At 51.9% G+C, this 26579-nt stretch overlaps 1 protein-coding gene across 4 annotated transcripts in view; it reads left to right on the top strand.

Annotated features, from left to right (window-relative positions):
• The window catches only part of SNX8 (sorting nexin 8), a 52240-nt gene that overhangs the window by 23708 nt on the left and 1953 nt on the right, over positions 1–26579 (top strand). For 3 of the 4 annotated variants that reach the window (XM_081036041.1, XM_081036040.1, XM_081036039.1), the window contains exons 2-10: positions 13900–14090; positions 16496–16613; positions 18197–18318; positions 19989–20069; positions 21018–21178; positions 21762–21894; positions 25138–25206; positions 25567–25713; positions 25973–26122. In XM_081036041.1, coding sequence (XP_080892167.1) covers positions 13950–14090; positions 16496–16613; positions 18197–18318; positions 19989–20069; positions 21018–21178; positions 21762–21894; positions 25138–25206; positions 25567–25713; positions 25973–26122 — 1122 coding nt within the window. In that variant the 5' untranslated portion in view covers positions 13900–13949. Of the gene's footprint in view, positions 1–6607; positions 6836–13899; positions 14091–16495; positions 16614–18196; positions 18319–19988; positions 20070–21017; positions 21179–21761; positions 21895–25137; positions 25207–25566; positions 25714–25972; positions 26123–26579 lie in introns of those variants that run through there. The other variant, XM_081036042.1, reaches the window with a different exon arrangement.

Consider the following 26579-nt stretch of genomic DNA (forward strand, 5'->3'; position numbering starts at 1 on the left):
CATAGTTTTCTATTTAATGTCTGCATAAGAATGCATGGAGGAACGTAATACATGTGCTTCTAAAGTGCTAATGTCATAAATAAGAGTAAAAAAAAAGTGTCAAAGATACTCTTGCCACATGTTTTCCAGAAAATGATTCTGTCATGGCATCAGTATTAGAAACTGTCCTGACGCGTGTGTTTGGTAACAGTCTCTGTCCACCTACAGTCATTCCCCAGCCTAGAGATTCACCAGCTATGCATGTGAATCAGTTTTAGTAGCGCAGTTATTAGGCGTAGAGCGAGGGAGGTGTCCTTAGGTGATCTTTGAGATGTCCTGCTCAGTGGCTTTTGCAGATACAACAACTGAGTCTCTTCACCCTCCACTGAGGATGTTGACAGAAGCCAGAAAAAATACTGTGTGGCCCCAATGTATGTAAAGTTCAAAAACACGCAGAATTACCCAGGGGCTAGAACTGTGATGGGCGGGGGCGGTACCACGACAACGAGCCTGTGGTCCCCTCTGGTAGGGGAGGGGTTTCGAGCTCCAGGGGAGACGGGACAAGGAGGCTTCCAGGAGGCTTTAATGTTTGACTTGGGTGGGGGTCGGCTGTGTTTGGTATGTAATTTGTTCAAGTGTCCAGACATTTATAACTTACAAAGTTATCCCTTTGTGTATGTGTACTGTACGTTCCACAGTGGAGAATGTCGTGGGAAAGCCCAAATCCTGAAACAGTAAGTGGACTTGCCAACAACACAGCTTGGCCAGCAGAGGTGGGTACAAAGAGTCTTGTTTTAAAATAGCTTTGTAAGAATCTGAGGCTCTCTTTGTTGCCACTCTCTAGTTAATATTGGAGGGATATTTATAGTGAAATACATGTTTCATCCCTCTTAGTGGAGACTCCTACACTTAATCAACAGGAGACCCCCTATTTCTGATGTCTGTCTGAGTGTCATTGGCCCTGGTCCAGGGCACCCATGCGCCCAGCTGTCTCAGGGCCCCTGGCACCAGCAGGAAGCAGGACCCCGAGCGCCTCTGGCTTCTGCATGGCAGCAGGAAGGATGTCTGGGAGCCTTGCCTGCCATTACAATACCTCTTCGGCAGAGGCCATCTCCGGTAGAGGACAGTCAGGGGACACTCACTTTTAGCACAGTTAATTATCTGTAGGACCAGGATTTCACCTCCCAACTCCTGAGAAATTCCCGCCCAGGCTGGGGGTGGGCCAGCCCTCCCAGAAGAGGAAGGCTTTGGGCACTGTGGCCTTGTGCCCACAGGGGATGGAAGATTACGCTTTCAGCCCCTGAGAGTCTGAGGACGGTCTGCAGGTGTGGCGGCTTGTGAGGTGCTAGTCTTCCTTCTTAGACAGGGAGGTGGGGACTCACGGAAGTCTGCAGTTTGAAGTTAAGTGTCACGTGCAGTGGCATGTGCCCCTGAGACGACTATGTAATGCGTGTCAAGCATCCCGCCTCCTGCCTGCTCCATGGAAGAGATTGCCGTGTGGGGCGGGCTCTGCAGAGCACCGTGGTGGGGCGGCCGTGCTGGTAACTCTGTGAGCCTTTTGGAGCACTGGCTGTGTGCCTCGTGTGAAAAAGACAGTCCTCACAGCATCCCGTGAAGGAAGTGGTCTTATCAGCCTTCCTGCAGATGGGGAAACTGAGGCATGTACCAGTCCCGTCACTTGCTCAGGACTGCACGGCTAGTAAATGGTGCAGCTGGGTTCACGCGCAGGTGTCTGACTTCAGTTAGGAAGTGGTCGGTGTTGTTCCTTTGCTGCTGTCACTCATCGGAACCTCACTTAAGTGTTCCCTTATCAGCCATTCCTGGACACGGAGCTGCCCCCTTCGAGAGCTTTCTTACAGTGAGGTGGTTACATGTGACGACTGTCCTCACAAGCACTACCTCAGACCACGGTGCTGTGTCGTCATTCTTTGCAGAAAGGGAGTGCCCTTTACCGTGACGAAGGGGACGTGATGAGAGCCCTGTGGACCTGGAGTGTGTGCTCTAGGGGTCTGGGGGGCTGTTTACCTGCCTCATTGAGTGTGGTTTTACACTCCACACCACGTCTGCAGAAAACATTTGGTTCAATCTGGGGACTTGGGTGTCGGGCCGAGCTTGTTTCCAGTCGAGTTCAGGGTCACAGCTCTCACGACACACATCGCTTCGCTAACTCAGTGGAGCACAGGCTGAGTTCCCTCATCTAATGACCCTAGCTAACTGACTTGGGAGTTTGGGGGCGTACAGGCCCCAGGTGAGGGTCTCTTCTTCATTGCATGGAAAACCAGGCCTCCGAATCCAGGGCGGATTTAGTTGTGGGGGGAAAATGACTATGTAGTTTTCTTACTGTGACATTTTTCACAGTTCCTAATTTGCTCACGCCAGTTTCCAAGGCGTTACGTTTTGTGGTCGGTTAACTGCATTCCTGGGTGTCTACGCTTCAGGCAGCGGCACGGCAGGGTCCCTGGGACCCCGTCCACAGGTCAGTCAATGCTTGTTTAAATGGATTTAATCGTATCTCACTTGGCTCCTAACCCTGGGCGACTGCCTCAGACTTGACTGTGATGGAAGGAACCAATTTGGTTGCGAACGCAGCTTGTCCGTTTCGTCTTCATGGGAATCGAGACACTTAGTCCTGTCAGCTATTTTGGACCATTTTCACTTTCATGTCCAAAGATCCTAGAAAACCTGAGTCACTTTCAGACTGAACCAAGCAGACCCAGGATGAGAGACTTAAAAAAAGAACAAAAACCAAAAACACGAGGATTTTTTTTAGGTTAACTTTGAATTCCTTTGTAAGTTATTCCAAGATTGGCCAGAGTAGTTAAAATAGTATTTCTTTTAAATTTTGGAAAAAGTCATTGGGCCTCCCCACATATAAGCATTCCAACACGAGAGACCTTAGAGGCTTTCTGAGGAACTGACTCGTTGAATGGGCCCTTTCAGAAGCAGGATCTGGACGATTTATGGGGAAGCAGCCGGCGTGGGCCCCTCTGCTGCTTCCTCTCGCTCCAGTGTGAGTCAGAGGAAATCATCTGACAGGTGTCGGTTTTCGCCCTTGACTTCAGGTTTTCTGACGTCTTATGGAAACAAGCCAGTGGTGTTGTCCCTTCCCTTGGTCATTGGGATACTATCTGCGGACAAAGTAGAGGCCTGCAGTCCTGGAGCCTTTGTTCTCGCATTGGGACGTGGACAGTGTCCAGTGGACATAATGAGTAAATGACAGGCGTTAGAGCGCTGTGCCGGGAGGTGGTGATGCAAGCTGCAGGGGTCACTGAGTAAATGTCACCGAGAGGGGGATGGTTGCACCAAGATTCAAGGGAGATGAAGGAGTCGGTCAGGAGGGTGTCTGGGGAAGGAGTGTCCCCGGCAGCAGGGAGCAGGGACATCGGTACTAAGGCTCTAAGGTCAGCAGGTGTGCGCTCTGCTCTGTTCCAGGAGCAGCCAGGAAGCCAGCGTGCTGAGGAGCAGGGAACGCAGGGGAGCGATGGCTGGCTGGAAGGATGAAAGAGCATTCTGGGGTGGCAGTGGGTTTGAGGAAGCCTTGCGTTAAATGATTGTCCTTCCGGCCCTCAATTAGGGAGACATACATTTTTCATTTTTTCTCTTTTTGATGCCACTCGGTGACCACATAGCTCTCCGAAGAGAGTTTCTGAGGAAAGTCTTCCTCACACGTGTCTGTCAGTGATGTAGGATTGTCTGTGTGGAAATAGAAAAGCCATTTGGGGAAGTGTCTGTTAGTAGGAAAAGATGGAATTCTCTAGGAATTGATTCTGAGGACTGAATTAAAAGTATATCAAAATAGCTTGTGAATGAGGATATTATTCATGCTGTTTATAATAGCAGGAAACAGTTAGTAGGAGAAAGGCTGAATGATTTTCAGTTCCGTACCTAAGATATCATAACAATCAGTGCAGATAATAGTCTTACTGCGTCTCAGGCATATGGAACAGTGGTTGTGGTGTAAAAGGGAAAAATCAGGATGAAGTGGTGAATTAATTGTGACTGTGTTAAGGAGGCGAAGGGGTACAGGGTGGCGAGGGGAAATGGACAGAAAACACCGAGTGTTGGCCAGTGTGTGAGGCAGCGGGAACCCTCGCTGATGGAGCGTAAATGAACTCAGTCAGCTTGGAAAACTGGAAATACTTCCTAAGCTGAACATATGAAACCCTGGGCGCTAGCACTTTCCCTCCTAGGCGTGTGCTCAGCAGGAATGCGTACACGTGGCCACGAAAAGACACGTGCTAGAATGTTCAGGGCAGCACCGCATGTAACAGGAAAACCCTGGAGACTACCCAGACGCCCAGCAGCCACAGAATGAATAGCTGGATTGTGGCCTCATCACACACGGGTCCTGGCAATGAGAACGGACTGCCTGCGTGCAGCTCCGTGCAGGCACACGGGTGGGCAGCACAGACACGTTGAGGGGAAGAAGTCAGAAACAGAGGAACTCACGGTTTGAGTCCACTTAGGTACATCGAAACAGGCAAAGACGACCTGTGGTGACAGACGTCAGTGTCACCGCTGGGGCAGGAGCCATGTGAAAGGGACGTGAGGGGTGTGGGGCACTCCTGATACGGCGTTTCTTCTGGGCCCTGTTACGCTGGTGTGCAATTCACTGAGCAGGGCAGTTTTGGTATGTACGCGTTTCTGTGCGCCCTGTTTCACTGTACAAAAGTTTTAAAAGCCAATGGGAGAAAGAAAATAGTTACATGTTTCCTAGATATAACTAACTATAACATTTGCATGTATTTTATGTAGCGAAAATGCAGAGACCTGCCTGGAGGTGATATCCGTCAGATTTACGACACTGGATCCTTTTGAATGGGGGGTGGAGATGGGGAGGGTGCCTCTGTGACATTTTAGATATTTTTCAGAAACAATGGGGCAGAGTGTCATCTTCAGTGAAATCTCATGGGTTCTTAAATTGTCCATCCTTTCATGGATGTTTTGAACATTTACAATTAAACCAAATGGAAATGTTTTTAAAAGATATGTAAGGAGAGTGAATGGGAGCAAAAGTCTCACAGTGATTATTTGAGTGGTAGGCGCTTAGGAGGTTCTTGGCTTCACAGAAAAGTTTAAAGAAAAATGCGGTCATGCCGAAACATGCTTGATACTGAAAAAATCGTCTGTTATAACCCTATCTGTGTGAGAGTAATGTGCAAAACTGTAGGGTCACAGTGAGTTTCCTTATTACAAAATATTGTAATGCGACATAAAATAAGTTACTAAAAGAAAAAGAAGCCTTACGTTTCATGAAATGGAGGCCAGAAAAGTTTGTGTTTCATTGAGTTCCTGAGTTAGGGACAATCGGAGGACTGACTCATGACACGGGTCACGTTGCAAGGAGCACTGTCTGCAGATATGAGAGACAACCCCGTCTCGCGTCGTGTGGGGGGCGTGCCTGCCGTCCCCTAGCCAGCCAGCTGCTGAATTCTCATTTCTGAGGTCACGGCCACGCTGGGGACGAGGAACCTTCTGCTTCCACTTCCTGAGAACAGTGTGTTAACTTCAGAATGACAGTAGCTTACAGACGTTTTTTAATCAAAGGTAGAAACCGTTTCATGAGCCTGAGCAGGAACATTGATGTTGCAAATTTGGAACAGCTACTGACCCCATTTCATGTTGTTTTTGTGGGAAAATTGTAGTCTGACAGGCCATCCTTCATTCCCTTGTCTGGTAAACAAATACAAGCAGCGCTAATGTGTTGGTTAATGTGTGGTTTTTGTTAGATTTGGGACATGGATCTGGCCAAGGCACTGTGTTCCTTCCCTCTGCTCGCCCTGTGACAATGGTTCTTAAACGGTGGCCCCTGGGCCAGCAGCCTCACCTGGGAACTTGATAGAAATTCAGACTCAGTCTCTAACCAAGACTCTGGGGGTGGGGTCTAGCAGTTGGGTTTTCTTTTTTCTTTTTTTCAATTGTAAAATACACATAAAATAAACTTAACCATTTTTAGGTGTGCAGTTTAGTGGTATTAGGTGCATTCACACTGCTAAATAACCATCACCACCGTCATCTCCAGAACTTTCTCATCTTCCTGAACTGACACTGTCCCCATTAATCCCTAACTCCCTGTTTCCCCTCCCCCAGCTCCGCCCCCACCCTCCTACTCTCTGTCTCTGTGAATGTGACCCCTAGGTCCTCATGTCAGTGGCATCACACAGTGTGTCCTTTGTGACTGGCTGGTTTCATCAGCACAGTGTCCGCAGGGACCGTCCACGCTGTAGCAGGTGTCAGTGTCCTCCCTTGTAAGGCCGAGTAACGTCCACGGCGTGGCTGGACCTCAATGTGCTTACCCACTCACCCGTCAGTGGACACCGGGCTGCTCCCACCTGTTGGCTGCTGTGCACAGCGCTGCTGTGGACGTGGGGTGCAGACATCTCCTTGAGTTCCCACTTTCAGTTCTTTTGGGCCCAGATCCGGAGGTGGGATCGCTGGGTCACACGGTGGCTCTGTGTTTAGCTTTTCAAGGACTTGCCAGGCTCCTGCACAGCAGCGGCGCCACGTTTCACAGCCGCACCAGCTGCACAAGGAGTCCGTTTCCTCCACGTGCTGCCCGCGTGCCAGCAGCCCTCACCCTCCTTCCTTTTCCTTTGATGGTGCCGTCTTACCGCCTGTGTTTGCGCAGCCCTCAGGTGGTTCTGAGGACACTCAGTCTGGAGACTTTGGCCCTGTGGTTGTGTCATGCCTCACTGGCCCTTGTTGTCCACACGTTCTGGTGAACCTGCAGCCGAGGATGGTGGTCGTGGTACATCTGTGTGGTACTGAACCCTGACCTTGGAGTCCATCAGAAGACACGTTCGATCCCACCCTGCCACTAATGGGGCGATAGGAACCTGCCTCACTGGCTCCTCAGGTTTGAAAAGCACTTTACACTGGGTTGGGGGGCTCTCTGCCAGCGGGGAGAACCCAGGGAGTGCCTGGGCCGAGTGGAGATCGGGGTGCTTAGTGCAGCCCCTGCACTGGGGTCAGCATGAATCCCAGCTGGGTGGCTAGCTGGGTGTGGCCGCCAGTGAGGGCTGGCCTGTGCCACTCTGCAGAGGGTCCCTCAGTCTGTGACTTCTGCATTCTCTAGGACTGGCTTAGATAAAGACACGCGTGACACTGGGCGAATCCTGTTTCTTAGCGCTTGGGGCTCTGATGAGTAAGAGCCCCAGCCGTTAGCACTGACAGACACGTGCAGCTAGACCTCTGGGTGTGAACTGGCAGGCTTGCTGCTGAAAGGCTGTGACGGACGTGTGTGGGGAAAGACCGCGGCTTTGTGAGCATGTGTTTGAAGTTTCATTGCTTCTGATTCATGGGTAGCTGACTTGGAGAATCACAGGATGTCGGAAAGGAATAAATATTAAATACTGCTTGTTGGTGGCTCCCTTCTCGGGCTGTAGAGAGGAAGAGACATTTACGTGGCTCACGGTGCGTTGGTGGCTGGCTTGGGAGTGACATGGCTCCCCATCGGCGTGTAGGTTTCTGTGACGCCTGCCGGATCCGATCTGTGGGCCAGCCTGGAGCTGATGGCCCTGAACATTTAGTGTCACGGGATACTACGTTCTGAATGTTAGTCAGTGGATTGACAGCATCTGTTTGGATGGCAGCAACATAAATCTGGAACAGAGGGAAGGGATTTCCTGAATGTTTCCTAGTAGCTAGTTGCTTTCAGCTCTGCGGTCTCACTCAGTTCCCACGATGGCCCTTTGTGCAAGGTGGTGTTAACCCAAGGCACGCAGCCTGGGGGCCTGAGAGCTAGGTCCTTGCCCAGCGTCTCCCGGATGTGAGTGGCATTTCAAGGCCAGGGTCTGGGATGAGTCTGAACTCCACCGTAGAGCACTTTTGTGCCACAAGTGTGCGCACAGAGCAGGAATGCTGTTAGATAGGCCCAGATGGTGATGGCCGGGCCCAGGGGCTGGCATCCTGCCCCTTGTTTTTCTGATTATAAGCTCAGAGGTGGTCACTCACTAGGCCACACAGCTAGAAAATAACAGACTGGATTTCAGCCCCGGTCAGAACCCGTCCTCTGTCCCTGGCCTTCCTGGACGGGGCTCCCCCTCTGATCTGTTCTGTCTCTGTGGGACAGGGAGGGTGGACGGAGCATCGTCCAGGCACTGGGCTACGGGGCTGCGTCAGTTGGCGTAAGAGGGTGTCTGACCATCTTCTAAGAGTATTGAAGTCCTCTCAGTGAACTTCAGTTACTCCATAGCAGACCAGATCCTTCCTCGTGTAGCCGACCCTTTCTGCAGGGAGCGGTCCAGCACGTGACAGTGCAGCTTGTCTGAAATGCTCCTTTTTCCTTTTAATACATATTTTTTTTGAAATATGGCTGTCCTAGTTTTAGTAAATTGATATGTAGAACCGTAGCTTTCTTATGACTGAAACTTCTCCAGAGGGTTGATTCTTAAGGTGTTTGAGTCCAATTTAGCGCGAGAATAGTATCTTTGATTAAAATGTGTCGTTTGAGTTGTGTCTTTTAAATTCTCCTGTGATCAAAGTTCAAATTCTTCAGTAGCAAGAGATCACTTGGTAATCATTACTGAGTTTACATTCTGGGTTGGAATATTATTTCAATCAGGAAAATCATCAAAATTGATACATCCTTAACAAAGCAAACGGTCTCATTCAAAAGTTTTAATAGAGACCTCCGGTACTCCGCCAGGGAGCTCTGCCCCACTGCCTTGCATTTTCCCTCTTCCATTACTGCTTAAAAAATTTTTTTTTTTACATTAAATAGGTGTTTTCTGGCGTACTATTGAATTCCCTTGTTCGCTCAGTTACTGCAGTTTTTACTTTCTTAGGGGTCACCATGGGAGTTACAGTGACTATTTAGAACAATCTAGCTTGGACTCATACCAGTTTAACCTCAGCAGTTTCTGAAGCGGCTCCCGCACGGTTTCCATTCCTTCTCTGCCTCAGCTGTGATCCTCCTCTCACACACTTACATCTGGGTAAATTGCATGCCCATCAACACATTGTAATTGTTGCTTTATACAGTTGACTTTAAAATCAGCTAGGACTGGAGTTACAAATCCAAATGCATTTGTGCTGTCTTTTCTGGTTGCTCGCGTACTTAGTTACCGTCACTGGTGGTTTTTGTTGCCTCAGTGGGTTCATGTCTTGTAGGGAAGGTCCCTGGTGAGGAATTCTCTTTTTGCCAGGTGTAGACTCCTTGGTTGACCCTTCTGTCTTTGGGCACTTCACACAGGTTATCCTGCGGCCTTGGCCTCCCTGGTTCTGGTAAGTCAGCAGTTGACCTCATTGAGGAGACTTTGCATTCGATGAGTCCCTTCTCTCCTGGTGCTTTGGAGATTTTTCTTTTCTTTGTACAGTTTGAATGGTTATTATGGTGTGTCTGAGTGTAAACTCTGATTGGGAGTTTACACTCCCAATTTTTATCCTGGTTGGGAGTTCTTTTGAGTTCTTGGATGGTTTATATCAAACTTGGGGAGATTCTTGCCATTATTGACTCAAATGTTCTTTCTAGCCCTTCCTCCTTTTGGGAGTCTCTTGGTGATCACGTGGGTACTCTTGACGGGGGCCCACAGGTCTCCAAGGACCTCTTCCTTCATCTTCATTCTTTTCTTTCTGTCCTTTAGACTGGGAAGTCTCAACTGACCAATCTGCAAGTCTGCTGATTCTTCTCTGCTCACTCAGCTCTGACGTGGAGCTTCTCGTGAATTTTTCATTTCAGTTATTGAATGTTTCAACTCCGGAATTTTTATCGTGCTCTTTGTTATAATGTCTGCCTGTTTATTGATATAACCAATTGGTGACACACTGTTCTCATTGTTTCCTTAGTCCTGTAGAGATGGTTTCCTTTAGTTCTCTGAACGTATGTAAAATAGCTGATTTAAGGTCTTTGATAAGTTCAAAGCCTGGGCTTCCTCAAGGAGTTTCCATTGATTGTTTCGTCCCATGTTTGGCCATACTTTCTTGTTTCTTTGCATGTCTCGTAAACTTTTGTTGGAAACCAGACAATTTAAATAATATAATGTGGTACCTCTGGAAATCAGATCCCCCCCCCCAGGTGTTGTTGCTGTTTGTTGTTGTTTATTTAATGACTTTTCTGAACTAATTTTGTAAACGCTCTTGTATGAGCTGCCATAGGAAAGCACCCAGATCAGGGGTGAGTGTGGGAGGGGCTTAAACCTACAGAAACATGTTGTGTCTCAGTCGAGAGCAGAAGTCTGAAATTAAGGCGTCGGTGGGGTCGTGCCGGAGACTGCAGGGTAGGACCTTTCCCGCCCCTCCCAGCATCTGGCTCCGGCCATCTTTGGGTCCCCAGGCTGCAGCTGTGGCCCCTCATTCTCTGCTCCCATTGTCACGTGGACTCCCCATGTGTCTGTGTCTCTGGGTCTTCATGTTTTTTCTCTTATAAGAACTCCCATATGACCTTATTTTTAACTAAATGAATTATTACATCAATAAATGGATCCTGCATTGCCACAAACCTTTGCTCAATTTCCAGTGTTCTGAAAAAGCTGATTCTGACAATTGTTGCCAGTGTTCTTGTTGTTTTTTGTAGAGGAGAGGGATTTTGGAGGCCCTTACTCTGCCATTTACTGATGTTAGCTACCGTTTATACATAAAGGGTTTATAGCGATGTCATTTATATGCCATCCAAGTCACTCGTGAAGTGTACAGTGCCTTGGTGTTTGTATATTGAGGTGTACACTCTTCACCATAATCGATTTGAGAGCGTTTTACCACCTTGAAAAAAACGCTTTATTCTTCAGCACTCACCCTCAGGCTGCCAGACCAGCCTGGCAGGCACTGGTCTGCTTTCTGTTCCCATAGATTTGCCTCTTCCAGACGTTTCATGTGTGTGGAATCGTCCCATACGTGGTCTTTTGTGCCTGCTTCCCCCACTCATCATCATGTTGTCAGGGTTCATCCACTTAGTGTGAACTATCCTTCAAGTGTTGTTAGTGCCGAAAAATACTCCATTGCGTGGGTACACCCTTTCATTTCTCCATTCATCAGTGGGACGTTTGGGCTTTTCGTGTGTGGACAGACATTCTCAGTTCTCTGGGGGATATTCCTGGGGGTGGAATGCTGGGTCCCATGGTAACTCCATGTCTAACACTCTCAGGAGTTGCTGGGCGGTTCTGAAGGCAGCCGCGCCGTTCACACACCTGCCAGCATATGGGAGGGTTTCCCACATCCCCACCAACTCGCATTATAGTCTTTTAATTTATTTTTTGATTGGAGCCATCATAGCCGGTGGTATCTTACTGTGGCTGTGATGTGTGTTTTCACGACGGTTGATGATTTTGAACATCTTATGTGCTTGCTGGCCGTTGGTAAATCTTTACAGAAATGTCTGTGCAAATCCTTTGCCCATTTTTAAATGGGGTTATTTTTCTCTCTCTCTCTTTCTCTTTTTTTTTCATTGAGTTGTAAAAGCTCTTTACATATTCCAGATACAAGTTCCTTACCATATACATGATTTGCACATATTTTCTCTGATAAAAATATTCTCCCCATTCCCTTTTTAGTTGTATTATTTCTTGTTTTCCCACATAGTCAGTGCTCTAGTGAAGAGACTTTGCTTTTCCCTAGAGATGGTCTTTTTCACTCCTGAAAACACAATAGATGTCACTAAATATTCATTTAGCAAGTGTTCCTTGAGCCCCCTACTATGTGCCAGCGCTCCCAGCAGCGGGGGGGGGGGGGATGATCTGAGAACAGCCAGGGAAAGCCCTGCCCTCCGAGTTGGTATTCCGGTGCTTGTGGGTCGGCCCATTTCTCTAAATCTCAGGGTGCTGGAGAGTGATCACAGTGATTTCCCTCTCCCTGGAGTGTAGATATTTACACCCTGTGCTTGGCATGGTCTGTAACACAAAGCAGCTCTTAGCTGAGTGGGCAGATGATTCATAAGCTCACCCACCTGTCCTACCCTTCACTGTACTCTCTGGAGCGGCTGCATAAGAAACGCTTGTTGGCTCATCGAGGATCTCTGTGGTGCCTACGGAATCTGTGTAAACACAGTTTTCAGGCTGTCACAACATTTTTACACAGAAAGGGGCTGGGTCCTTGGGATGGCTTGCTGGTTGAGAGCCCACTGGCCCATGTGGGAAGCGAACCGGCAGCCTTCATAATTAGGAGCATGGAGCTCTAACCGCCTGAGCCACCGGGCCAGCCCAGTCCCACACATTTTTTGACCATTAAGATATTGGGCACTCCTAACACACACACACACACACACACACACACACACACACACACACACCCTGTATACACATATGCACACACCATGTGCTCACACTCATACTCATATACACACTCTTGTACACACTTATACACATACGCACCTACACACACTTATATACATATACTCACGTACGCACATTCAGATATACACTCATACACACGTTCATGCTCACATGCTCATATACACACTCATAGATGTGCACACATCTGTCTACATCTATATTTTAATAAGTTACATGCACATGCTACTCCACTACTCTTTTACGTGCCTTATAGTAATGCCACAGAATAGAAATGAAAAAGGAAGAGATCAAAATACAGAAAGAAGTGCTGCTATTTTCTTTGTGCCCTGGTGGTGGATTGCGTGCCCTCACTTGGGAGCTCACTGTTTTCCAGCATTTGCTACTTAGTTTTTGTGCAAGCTCTTCAGGAGGTCTTTGGGGCTTCCCTAGTAAACATTGAGGCCTTAGTTTATTTTCTTTTGTAAACTTTAGGTCAGTTAAAGACAGCTACATTTTAAATCCTCCAATGCTAAGTAATTTCACAGATGGAAATAACCTAGTCATTAATTCTGTTTAGGATGTGAGCTGCACTGTTGAACTGAAGTGTTACTTTCAGAAGTAAATTACAAAAAGCAATACAATTACATTAGAGAAAATTTGGTAAAAAGAGAAAAGAAATCTACAGCTTGTTGGACTTATTTGGAATAAGACTTTTCCCCTCTCTGGCATACCTTCATTTTTAAAAATTGAAATGGGGGCCGGCCCGGTAGCTCAGGCGGTTAGAGCTCCATGCTCCTAACTCCGAAGGCTGCCAGTGTGGTTCCCACATGGGCCAGTGGGCTCTCAACCACAAGGTTGCCGGTTCAATTCCTCGAGTCCCGCAAGGGATGGTGGGCTGCGCCCCCTGCAACTAGAAAAATGGCAACTGGACCTGGAGCTGAGCTGTGCCCTCCACAACTAAGATTGAAAGGACAACTTAACTTGGAAAAAAGTCCTGGAAGTACCCACTGTTCCCCAATAAAGTCCTGTTCCCCTTCCCCAATAAAATCTTTAAAAAAAAAAAAATTGAAATGAACTTTTTTCTCTTAAGAACTCTTTGTACTAAAAACCAAACTGACTTTTTAACGTGATTTTCTTTTTTGTTAAGCATAAAATCTCTCTGAATTGTCTTCTTCTGCTCTATGAATGACACATGGTGACTTCTTGTCTGTAAGGAAGCTGAAATTGTTGGGCTTAATTCTTTGATTTGTAGGATCAGGAATCCTAGCTCTAAGTAAGCATGTAGGTGTTCTAAAAATGAGAATGATTGTTTTGGTATATCAAAGTGTAGTATGTGTTGTACAAACATGGGGACGTGCAGAAAATTATACCAGTTTGTTTTGTCTTAATCCCCTTGATTGAGTCTAGAGAAAAAGGAAGACTTCTTTTGCACGCAACTTGTAAATATGTCCCTTCTTTTTCCTTCCCCATGTTGAAAAGGAGTTGTGACTGGTCCTAGAAATGTGAGTGTATTTACTGATTCACAGGCAGGTGGACGCCTCCTGGCGTAGTGATTTTTAGGAGCAGAGGCACTTGCCCCTAGACGTCCAGTCCACAACCTGGAATGTGACCTGGCCAGAGTCCACGTGCTGAGCTAACCGTGGAGAGACGGAGAGCTGGTGGGGCCTCCACCTTCGGAGCGGCTGTTTCTATTGAGCACCCACCCTCTGTTCTCCAGACTTGCCAACACCCCAGGTCAGCGAGCGGAGAGACCCGGACCCCAGGCGAATGCAGATGCCGCAGGGGAACCCGCTGCTGCTGTCACACACCCTGCAGGAGCTGCTGGCCAGGGACACTGTGCAGGTGGAGCTCATTCCTGAAAAGAAGGGCCTCTTCCTGAAGCACGTGGAGTATGAGGTTTCCAGCCAGGTAACGGGCAAACTGTGTGTGTGTGCGGGTGGGTAGGGGACAGGAATGGTGTGAGAAGGAGAAGGGCCACAGGGCTGCAGACTCGGTTTGTTAGGCCTAAAGGTAAGACCCAGAACTGGATGTCAGAGAACTAAGCTGCCCACCTTCATTTCCATGGTGTGTGTCCCTGCATCTTGTGGTGGCGCGGCCACACCCCCAGCTGGCCAGCCACGCCCCCAGCTGGCCAGCCACGCCCCCAGCTGGCCAGCCACGCCCCCAGCTGGCCAGTCACGCCCCCTGGCTCAGCTGTTCCTCGCCATCCTTGGGCTCTGGGACCCTGCTTCTCAGGACGCTCATTTGGGTGGGCGGTCTGCAGAGCCAAACCCGGGACAGGCCAGCCTGGTATAGTTTGCGGTATTGGACATCCCAGAGGATTAGAATGTGGACCCCAAGGACATGCACGGCCTCCGAATAGCAAGTCCAGTTTGCGGGGCAGGGTGGCGTGTGTGGGTCTAACCCCATAGTCGCCTGCCTTCCCTGGTGGGCACCCTGATTCTGAGTTACACATGCAGGGTTGGCCGTGCATGTGTAGAACCGAGTGGCATCAGCAGTGCTGACCTTTCTGTCCCTTTGTCTACTATCTTTTCATATCCGGGTTCAGTTAGAATAAATGTGGGTGGGAGTTTTTGTTCTTTATCCTGGGGCTTCCTAATTGATGACCTAAGAACACCTTTTGGACTGTGGCATCCCGCAGTGTTTGTGGGGGACTCGTAGAGCAGCGTGGCCACGGGTGGGGCAGAGTGCCACTGTCACTGCATCGTCAGGCACACAGGTTTTGGCTGGAAGGTCTCAGCCACTATCCCAGGCCAAAGGGCCGCTCTCAGAACCTAATGGGCAGCTCTCCCCTCATGATGTGCTGTGCCCAGTGACAATCAAGCATCACGGGACTTGTGCTTCACTGTGTTTTCAAGCAGCAGTGACAAAAGCCTGGGGCTGTCCTAATGCTGTCAGCTGTAAGTGCTGCTCCTCGGTGTGCAGTTCCTTTCTCCGGTTAGTGCAAGGACGGCGCTGCCGACTGGCATCGCTGTGGCTCGTGGCCTCTGGGCTGCTGAGCAGCATGAGAACCAGCCGTGCTGGTGGGACACGGCTCTTCTTCCTGGGGCCTCGTCCCCCGAGGGCGGAGGGGCGCCAATGTAGGAGGCACTGCTGTCCCTGTGAGTGCACCCACGCTGGTCTTCTCTTCAGTCTCCTAAAACCCCTGTTCCTTAAGTTAATTGATGGCTTCACAATGAACATTTTTAGAAGGTGGTAATTTTGCCCGGGTTACGTCTGGAAACGTGTGTGAAGGGGCGAGCCTGCGGGGCCACATATTGTCGCCGTTCTCGCCAGAGCCTGGCAGAATGCGTCGGTTCCCTAACAGAAGTGCGCACACCTGACTTCTTAGCTTTTCTCCATGTAGCACATTTAATGTTCTTTATAGACTTTTTGATTTGGGGTAGTTTTATGTCACGGGCAAACTGAGCAGAGGGTGCCGAGATTTCCGATTCCCCGACTCCACACAGGCACGGCCTCCCCCGAATTGATTGAACACCCCCAGCAGAGTGGGGCACTTCTGATACCTGCTGCACCTGCACCCACAGCATTGTCGCACACGACACAGTGCCACACACAGAAGTTTCACTGCCCTCAAAATGCCCTGCGCTCCACCTGCTCGTCCCCCTGGGCCCCCGGCGACCCCTGATCTTCCTGTCCCCAGAGTTTTGCATTTCCAGAATGTCCTGGAGGTGGCATCACAGTGTGTAGACTGCTCAGATGGGCGCCTCCTGCTCAGGAATGTGGTTAGTAATCCACGTAGCACACTGAGTGCTAAAGACAGCTGCTCATGCTCGTTGCTCGTGGGGCTCTTCGGGTCCACCCAGACCAGGTCACTCTGTCCACAGCGTGCTGGGCTCGCGGAGCCCGCAGGGTCATCAGTGATGGGTCTGTAGGGAATCTGTTGGCCATTTCACTGGAATCCGCCGTCTTCTGCGTTTCAGTCTTCATTCTCAGTGTTTGTCTGAGCTTAGACAGTCATTGGAGGAGGGAGAGGTGCTGCTGTGTCAGCGCTGTTTGACGCTGTGTCTTGAGGACGTGAAAGGAAGTAAAGTGCTCCCTTTTAAGGGTACGACGGGCGCCCACCGCAGCAGCTGACAAGGCCTGTGCAGTCATGTCTCTCAGAAGTCCAGACAGTACGGCTGGTCGTGAGACGAGCTGTGCAGTGTAAAGGTTGCTAGCAAGCCTGAAGGCCTGGTGAGAGAAGCGCGGGCCTTAGCAGTGCTGTTGCGTGGGTTCTGGTCACTGGTAGAGAGAAGCTGAGGGGATGGTGCCGTGTGTCGGGCTGTGGTATCGTGTCCGAGTGCTGAACCTGTCCCTCATTTTCTTCGCAGCGCTTCAAGTCGTCCGTGTACAGACGCTACAACGACTTTGTGGTGTTCCACGAACTGCTGCTCCACAAGTTCCCCTACCGCATGGTGCCAGCCCTCCCGCCCAAGAGGATGCTGGGAGGTACAGCAGGCTTGCTGGAGGCGGGGGAGGGGCGACGTCCGGGAGGTCCTGGCTCTGGGATGGAGACGACTCTGCATATGGCCGTGGCCATCGGTGGCTGCCCCAGCAGGAGGGCTGGCAGCGGGGCTGCAGTGCCAGCCCTCGGTTATCCTGGGTCACAGCTGTGCCTTAGCACCCAGGCCTGGTATGGGGATGGCGACGTCAGCTGCCACCCTTGACCTACACGAGTACTCTGCTTGATAATGGACATGTAGGGAGGCCCCCGTTGTGCAAGGGAGAAAGAGCATACCCCAGTTCTCGTTCCTGGCCATGGCTCCTGAGTCCCCACTCCCACCCCCAGACCTCACCCAGGTGCATGGTTTGTTTTGCCCACTCTTGCACGTAAGCAGAGGGCAGCACCATGGCATCAGGTGGTCTCTCGGGAGCACGGAAGTAAATGCAAGTGAGGTGACCTACCCTACGTTGCATCTGAAAGGAGATGAAAAATGCCACATGTGTGTTGCTTCACCTGCAGTTACCTGGGGCAAAGCGAGACCACAGCTTGCAGGCCCTCTGGACTGGCCTGCCTCTCCCAGGCCTGCAGGGGTGGGGCCAGGGCGGTCCTTCTCGCGCTCTGAGCGATCCTGTCCCACTGCCCTTTTCCCAAATTGTAAATAAAACTCAGTGAGAAAGCGAGTGCCCAAAGCCGACCAGTTGATTTTTCTGCCATTTACCCAACAATCTAAACAAACAATGTACCTGAACCAGGAAATAGCTTGGGATTTCATGCAGCAGTCCAGTTGTCAGCATTCTGAAATGTCTTCAAGTTGTATGTAAATGCCTTTGCCTCTCACTGGTCACCGGCCAGCCCAGACTCTAGAGGAGGCAATTTTCTTTCTGGCCCACGTGAGCACCACAGACAAATAACATCCTATTGAAAGGGGAAGGAACGCTCAGGGCAGTAGAGACGAAAATGTCTTGGGGTAGGTGCCTGCTTACTGAAACCCACGTGTTTTGGACCTGGAAACGGGGCGCAAATGCTTCACTGTGTGGCTCAGCGTTAATGAGAGTGCACCTTCTGTAGAAGGGTTCCTGCTGGTCCCGAGGGGCATTTTTCAATAACTTAAAAGTAATATTTGAAATACTATTTCTATTTGTGGTCGGACTTAGATACCCTTAACGTATCAGTATACACTTCCACCTTTTTTCCTTGAAGTGAAAATATGTGACCCGAATGAAAGCAATTAATAATCGGATCCATTGCAGAGTGAGTTCTGAGTAATGTGAATAGAAAAACGAGTGAAACAATGGGTGCAGCAAAACCCACTTGTTCATTACGGAAGGGTTATAGAAGACATCTGTAATCGGGATGGTCAGGTGGGGATCAAATAGTGATAGAAACAAACGGGCTGTGTGTTTCCTGGGCAGTTCCTGACTGGTGTGTCTGCGGGGGCAGGGCGAGGAGCTGGGGACTGTCTCCCTCGGGAGTGTTGTCCGGGTCCCTGGGTGGCTGCCTGGTGTGTGCCCAGCCCCTCTCAGCATGGCCCCCGTCCGGCGGAGGGGCGTGTGCACTAGGCCGTCCGGTGACCGTGCTCTGTCCTCAGCCGACAGGGAGTTCATCGAAGGGCGGAGGAGAGCCCTGAAGCGTTTCATTAACCTGGTGGCCCGGCACCCCCCCTTCTCCGAGGACGTGGTCCTCAAGTTGTTCCTGGCCTTCAGCGGTCCCGTGAGTACAGGAGAGCCGTGGGTAGGGCCCGGATTCCCTGGGCTTCTGTTTTCCTGATGTTCTCTTATTTCTCTTGTTTGCTGGCGTGGAGTCTATTTTGCACGTGACTACCATGAATAAGATTTACTGTCTTCCCAAATAGCAGATTGAGTATGATTTTCAGAGGCGCCCTGGGGCTTGGCTTGGCAGAGCTCTGCATCCATGTGGAGGGTGGGTTGTCAGTGTAATCCCGTGGGATCTGAAGCCGGCACCCAGAAGGCTGCGTGGTGTGGAGGGTTCCTGAATGCGCTAGAGGCTGCAGATAGGAATGAAAGTTTACTGAAAAAGACCACACTGGGCAACGTGCCCCTGGAAACACAGCCGGGTCTCCTTAGCAGAGCTGGAGGCGGACGCAAGGCCTGAGGAACGGCCTCTGCACGTACAGTAATTTCAGTTAGAAACTAGAGTGGCGGTCTCTGCCTCCAAATTGCTGTGACACAGTCGAGATGTGAGTCAGGGAGCTGAGGCAAAGCCTGTTCCCTGTTGAGGAGGAAGACACCACCTTGGCCGGCAGCTTGTCCCCAGGACTGTCAGCTCTTCCTTAGGAAGAAGTCTTCTCCTTGCGAGGTGGGGTGCAGGGGGCTCCAAGGACCCCTTGCTGGTGGGACCTGGGGAGGGGCGGGACCTGCATCCTGTCTGCACAGAGGCCCAGGATCAGAGGCGGAGCTGGGCGGGCGCTGCTTCCTTTCCCTCTTACTTCCTAGAGCAGAAGCCGCCTCTGACCCTTAGAGAAGGCTGCTGGCTTTCCCACCGTGACCCCCCGGGGGGCTGTGGGTGCTGCCCCCTTTAGGGGACCCAGGCCAGGCGTTAGCGAATGCTTGCTGCGACCGGCCAGTGAGCTGGGAGTAGCTGTGGGGCTTTTGTTTCCTGCGGTGGGCAGGTTCCCTTAGAACAGGGAACTCAATTGCCAGAGAGGAACGTGGAGGGATGTGAAGCTGAGCTATCAGCCCCTGGCCCCGGGCCGTTACACAGACAGGGCGTCCCCCGAACCTCCCCAACTCCATTGTCTGTTTTGGCAAAATGAGAGGATTAGGACAGATAACCTTCACGGCACCTCTGCAATCCTAGGTCACTGACCCATAAACAGCTGCCTGTTACCGGCTCTGTAATTCCCAGGGCTCTGTGTGGGGTCTTCTCTTCTTACACAACTTTCGGAAGGCTGGGCTCGGGACCCTGAGTGCCGCCCTCTCTGCCATCAGCACTCCCGGGGGCTTGGGGTCACCTGTCCTGTGGGGCTGTTCACAGGAAGAGGAAGGAAGGAAGAGACCTCAGCATCCATCTGTGTCCCAGGTGGACCTAACAGGACGTAATGAATTGGACGTCTGTCTGACATCCGGGTCTGTACATGGGCTACCGTTTTCCTGGAGAGAGGGCGCCACTCCAGAGCTGGCGTTCAGTCTGGCTTTCCCATCTACAGACAACCACCGCCCTCAAGCTTAATTGAGCTCAGTGGAGAAAATGTCAAACAGAAGACAGTGAAGAGATTACTGAATACTTACGTTAAAGTGAACACATGGAAACACATTTGTCTTGGGGGAGGCGTGGATCCTGCTTTTTGCTGACTGAATCGGTCTCACACTGACCGCTGTGGTAGAGGTGGAGGGTCAGGTTTTCCTTTCTTCCTTTTGCAGGACATACAGAGCAAGTTAAAGGAAGCAGCTCAGGGTGTCGGAGATGAATTCATGAACTGCAAGCTGGCTACTCGGGCCAAGGTATTTGTCCGGTTTCGGGTACGGCTCCCCCTTAGTCAGGGCAGTAACCGCTTTCCCAGTTAACAGTGTGTACTTGGTATCTTCCATGTGCCGAGATTATGTCAAAATCCTGTCGTGTTCATTTATGTCAACGGCTCTAACATGGTGGGTGTCGCACCCCCGTGCAGCCGACGGGACAGGCCGGGAGGTGGCCACCGGCCAAGGCTGCAAACTTCGGAGCAGGAGGGGCTGTCTGTGCACGGAGCCCACTGGCTCTCCCACTGTGTCCCGAGGCTCTTGGTGACACAGGTGCACATGTGCTTGGCCACCAGCTTTTCAGGTTTCAGGGGATCAATTGTTGCATTGATTATTTTAAAATTTAGTTAATCTGGTCTTTTTCTCAAAAAGATTAAGGTAGCTATTGTTTTTTCTTTCTCAAACTGCTTCTCCATATGAAAATACAGACTCCTTTATCTTCATTTTATTTCCTACGCTTTCTGTTTTCTAAGCATGACATAGTCCTAGTTAAGATTGAAGCTGGTAGAAAGTCATTCTTAGGGTGTAAATGAGGAGAGCAGAGGCGTCCCCTCGGCTGGAGAGCCTTTCAGAATTCTGCCTCACCCTTGAGAGCTGGAAGATTCTTCTCTGCGTGTTTCTGGCAGGGCCTCCAGTTTGAGCCAGGTTCAGTGGACTCTGGAGCCATAGCCCCAGGGACCACCCAGCTTAGCGTCTGTGCTGTACATGCCGTGATGTTTGTTTCTCTCTTCGGTGAGGAGGGAGGTCCAGTGTAGGCATTGGAGGACGAGCAGTGGGGTCACGAGCTGGTCTCCACACGACCTGGACTCGGGATTCTGGGCTCGTGACCTGGGCTGTTCAGCCGGATGGACAGTTGTACACCCTGTGGGCCCGCCTCTCTGAAAGGCGTTCCCGTGTGGTGACACCCGGCCCCCCTCTCTCCTCGCCTGTCAGGACTTCCTCCCGGCCGACATCCACACCCAGTTCGCAGTGAGCCGGGAGTTGATCCGAAATATCTACAACAGCTTTTATAAGCTTCGCGATCGGGCTGAGCGCATTGCGACGAGGGCCATCGACAATGCCGCTGACCTTCTCATATTCGGGAAGGAGTTAAGGCAGGTGGCCCTGCTGGGGTCCATGGTCTTCAGACTGGTGCTGGCTCGGAGCAGACAGTGCGTCTGCCATAATAACCCTCGTTCTGACCTGTTTCACTCCAAATGGGGAAGAAGAGGGTTGGACAAATGGGAGATTTGAAGAAAAATGTGGAGAATGTGGGCAGAAACATGTGGCTTCCCAAACACACGAATGCTTGCCAGTTTCTCCTGTCATTTCCCCCATTGGCAGGATTAGACATAGAAAAGCTTGACTTGACCTAGGAAGGGACACTGCCCTGGGGGAGAGGCGGGGCCGTCAGCCAGGACTCCGCCCACCGAAGCAGTCTCCCAAATTGCTGCTCAGACCTACCCTCGCACACATATCACTGGGGGTGGGTTTTGTGGAGAAGAGCAGGCGCAGTAGGTCTGGGGGCTGAGATCCCTTTGTCCTAACAGGCTGTCAGGTTTCCCCTCGGGATAGTGTGGCTCTAGGTCAGGAGAGAGTTGGTCATTCTGGGATGACACGGTGTTCAGGCACAGGGAGGTGTCATTTGGGCTGCTGGTCATCTTCGAGGCCTTGAGTGGGTTGTTCCATTTTCCTCAGTGCTTTAGGGTCTGACACGACACCGCTCCCCTCCTGGGCCGCTCTGCACAGCAGCACGTGGGGGTCCCTGAAACACGCACTGAAAGGCCTGTCTGTTGAATTTGCACTGCTCGCTGACAAGGCTGCACAGCAGGTGAGTGAGTGTGTGTGCGTACCCGTCCCGAGTGTGTGTGCGTACCCGTCCCGAGTGTGTGTGCGTACCGTCCCGAGTGTGTGTGTGTACCATCCCGAGTGTGTGTGCGTACCCGTCCCGAGTGTGTGTGCGTACCGTCCCGAGTGTGTGTGCGTACCCGTCCCGAATGTGTGTGTGTACCGTCCCGAGTGTGTGTGCGTACCCGTCCTGAGTGTGTGTGCGTACCCGTCCTGAGTGTGTGTGCGTACCGTCCCGAGTGTGTGTGCGTACCCGTCCCGAGTGTGTGTGTACCCGCGGGAGCGTCTGCTCCTCACACGGACGCTCTCAGAGCTCTACATCCTGAGCGCATGGACCCCTGCCCTCAGGTTGGGACTGCACGTCCCCATCTTTCCGGATGGCTCCCCATGGCCATTTACGCTCTTCAGAGGGTTGCTGATGACAAAAATAAATGGGGTTCTGGTCTCTTGAGACTTTGCTGAGAAGTTAGAATCCACCCTTGAAAAGGTCATCTTGCACTTGACTTCTCGGTGGACTGGATCAGTATTTGGCCACTCGAGCTGCAGTGCTCGAGAGGCTCCCTCCCTCTGTCACACTAGGTACCTGATGAGCTCTGCAAGCACTTCGGCTGGACGCGCACGTGCTACTTGTAGAAATCTGCAAAGAGCCTATAGTCACCCGCGGTTAATCTGAAGGCAGTGTTTCCTCCAGGCAGGAGGGTTTGTCCGGGGCTTTTCTGCTGTACAGCTTACCTGATTCTGAGAGTGAGAGTTGGCTGCCTGGTTCCTGGGGAAATGGTCTTCAGGCTGCTAATGGGTGGTTTTAAATGGATTCAACCAATGTGATGGGAAGCCCTTGCTGCTTGCCTGAGAGATGAAGCCACTTAGTGGCCAGTCTGAGAACCACGGCAGCAGTGGTGGCTCTGTGCCTGGAACTGGGGGCTTTTCAGGTGCAAGTTGGGGTGCGCCAGTGCCCAGGACGTTTGTCAGTGCTGAGGAGGGAACGTGAGCTCATTGCTGGTCTGCAGAGCCCTGGGTTTTCTTTCTCTCTGGTCCTGGTGCCTGTGTGTTCCCTTCAGAAACGGTGTGGGGCGGTGTTGGCGTCTCAGAATTGGCACCGGACCTGGTTCATCTTCAGGTCTGACAGGTGCCTGTGTTTCCATGGAGGGAGACTGAGGCTGTAGAGGGGGGCGGGCGAGCTCAGGGCAGCCTGGTCTGTGCTTGGCAGTGTCTTGTGCTGGGACCTCGCGTAGGCTACTTGGGTCCCTGGGCCCGTTTACCCATCGATGAAAAGCAAACGGATTGGACTAGATCATTAAAAACACTTTTAGTTTAATCTGTTGAATCTACTCAAAGCTCAGTCTGTAAAACATGAAAAAGACACTATTCTGGTTGCAGCGCCCTCTTTCACAGGGAGCCTGTGGGGTTTGGGCCAGGTGGACGAATCCCCACGCATGGAAATCCTTAACTGGATCATTTCCAGTGTCTTCTAGAAGAAGATTCAGTTTTGGATGGTATGTTTTCACCTTGAAGAGGGGGTGAAAGGCTTCTGATGTAGCACAAGTTTGTAGTTTGCCAGGGTTCTCTGATCTGATTTTCATGAATGCTGCTTTGAAATTAATGCCTGAAGAGGGGCCATTTCCCAAATATTGAAATTAATAGTTTTAACATGAAACTGGGTCAGACAAACGACCCATCAGGACTTCCTACACAGCTAGAGTTCCATTTCACTCTTACTGAACAAATAAAGACATCGAGGGCACATTTGCCTAATTCTGTTTTTGCGTGTCCTGGTTTTCTTCTCCCAGATCTGTTAGGAGACCTAGATAACGAGCCTGGCCAGACAAATGAGACTCACGTGGGGCTGTTTGTTCTGTGGTGACAGGATGTGTGATTTTGGGTTGGCTTAGGCTCTTGTGCAGCTTGAACTAGAAATGGGACTTGTTAGCAAATGACATGAGCAGCGGGGACCCCTGAATCCCCTCTGCTACAGACCGGGGGCCGGACCTCCATTCTGTGTCCCTCTGCCCAGTCCAGAGGACCTAGGGCACCTGTGGCCAGTGGGGACTTGCCTTAACCTTATTGGATAGGTCATCTGCTGTGGGAGTGGGGTGGAGCGGCCTGGAACCTCTGAGCTCAGTGGGCCTGAGGGCCCAGGGTCCCCGAGTTGGTGCCAGAGCCTGGGCAGCAGCACCTGGCCCCCAGGCCAGTGTGTGTACCCACCTTGGACTGGGCCTCTTCGTTTCTTCTCGTCCTCTGCTTTCATCTGGCTGCACCCTTCCTGTGGTTTATGGCATGAGCTTTCTCCCGTCTGCCATGGCTACAGCTCTAGGGGCTGTAAAATAGACCTGGCTTCCCAGAGGAGCTGGCATTGTGCTTGGGAGAGGCGCGAGCCACCTGGTCACATCTCTGTCCCCAGGTGCTGTGGGTGACTCCAAGAGGGCGACCTCACCACCTCTCTTCATTACCAGGGACACACACTCCACCCACAGGGCCCCCACCCCCGCCCCTGAATGCACTCTGGGCCCCTGTGCTTTCAGAGGCGAGCTGTGCGGCTCTCCGCACACACCTGTTGGTCTGTCTCGCCTGCTGTGGCTGTGGCCCGTGTGCAGAGGTGTGTATGGACCCAGACGCCAGTGCCTGTCAGGCCGCCCCTCCTGTGCCACGCAGTGGCACCAGCATCTCCTGCACCAGCCTAAGCACTAACACGGCTTTGTTCACTGTGTCAGCTGGCATCTTTCACGTGTACTCTCTCTGCAGCTGGAGATTGTTCCCTGTCCCTTGTCCCCTCTGGGCCTGTGCACCTTTCCCTTATTAGAGCTGCCATGACTCCCTTAGTCCCACAACAGCCCTCCCGTTTGCTTCCCCTTTCTCATAAGCTTCCAGCTTCCAGTGGAAACTTGGCTTCCTGCAGTGCCAGCAGAGCTGCTGGTGGCCATGGGGGTGGGAGTGCCCCGCTCTCCTGGTGTGCGTGTCGGGGAGATGTTGCTTCGGAACACTGGAAGGACATGCAGGTTGCACGGCGAGCACGAGTGGGCAGGTGGCCTTGGGAGCTGGCCCTTGTTCTCGTCACACTGCTGGGTTCTGTGTCTTCTCTGCCTGGTGGCCGGGGACTGTTGTGTGGGAGGGGTCTGTTCTGCAGGGCCAGCTGGTGCTTGTGGGGAACCGCAAGCCGTGGCGTGTGCTCCCCGGCGGGGTCTCCGTCCTGGGTGAGCTTGGCCTTGTTCGACTTACCCTCATTTTCTAGGGCAAACAGGAAGAGAACGATGTGGTGGAGAAGTTGAACCTCTTCTTGGATTTGCTGCAGTCCTACAGAGTGAGTCTGGGCTGCTCCCTGGCAGGCGCGAGCTTCTGAGGGTCCTGTGATCTTATCGGGTGTGGCGCCAGGGCAAGGGCACAGGAGTCGGGAAGATGGCCTTGTGCAGTGCCTCCTGAGTCATCTCCCCTGGGCAGGCGCTGCGTGGAGCTTTGGGCTGTGGCCCTGCCCACGCAGCTTGTTTCACGTGGGGTTTTGGTTTGTGGCGCCAACTCGCACTGCGACTTCCTCCGGGTCAGAGCCTGGGCCCGCTGCTCCAAGGGCTATGCCACGAGCACGTCTGAGCGTGCAGCGAGTGGGGCTGCGTGTGAGTGGGTTTTTAGGAGGAGCCTGTCCCAGCACCGCCCCTGCCTCCCGCAGGACCTGTGTGAGCGGCACGAGAAGGGCGTGTTGCACAAGCACCAACGGGCCCTGCATAAGTACACCCTGATGAAGAGGCAGATGAGCACCGCCCTGCACGGCCGTGAGCCTGAGTCGGTGGAGCAGCTGGAGTCGCGCATCGTGGAGGTGCTGGGGGCGGGGCACAGGGCGCGGTTGCCTGGGACCTGTCTCCTGGGGGCCTTTCCACACTTGCCTCTGCTGGACCCCGAAGCTGGAGCCGCACTGCGGCTGCCCTCGGTGTTCCCTCGGCGCCTCTGGATGCGTGGCTGGGCTGTGTGGCAGTTACACAGAGGGAGGGCTGGAGGCCCGGGGCCCCGGAGGACAGCAGAGTGTTGGCTGTGACTGTCCACCAGGCCGGGAGCAAGGGAACCTTTTTGCTTTGCAGCAGGAGAACGCAATCCAGACGATGGAGCTCCGGAACTACTTCTCCCTGTACTGCCTGCACCAGGAGATGCAGCTGGTGCACACGTACCTGCCCCTCACCTCCCACATCCTGGGGGCCTTCGTCAACTCCCAGATCCAAGGGCACAAGGAGGTGGGGCCCCTTGCCCCTCCCCCTTCCCCCGCACCCCTCTCTCTGCGCTGCCCCTCCTGCAAGCCTGGCAGCCTGCATAAGTGACCTTGAAGAATGACTTAGGAAAGTCGGTGGGGTTGGGCTGAGCACGGGATGGAAAGCATTGTCTACATCTAGTCTCACACGTGGCCAGAGTGCTGACTTTGAGGTTGTTCTCATGGCCCAGGGGGAGGGGTGGGGGGAGAAGCAGAGCAGGCCTGGGCAGGAACCACTTCTCATCTGGAGGACCCCCCAAAGTCAGGTAGAGCACGCAGGATCCCCAGGAACTGGGAGAAGTAGAGAGGAGAGGCGGTGGGAATCAGAGCACAGGTAGGTGGCCATCGCTGGCATGTCCCCCTGAAAACCCTGGCCAGCCTCACCACATGGGGGCTCCTGAGCCTGTGGGGACAAATGAACGTTGTCATTGTCCCGAGACGTT

This window comes from Rhinolophus hipposideros (genome assembly GCF_964194185.1).
Source record: "Rhinolophus hipposideros genome assembly, chromosome: 23".
Lineage (NCBI taxonomy): Eukaryota > Metazoa > Chordata > Mammalia > Chiroptera > Rhinolophidae > Rhinolophus > Rhinolophus hipposideros.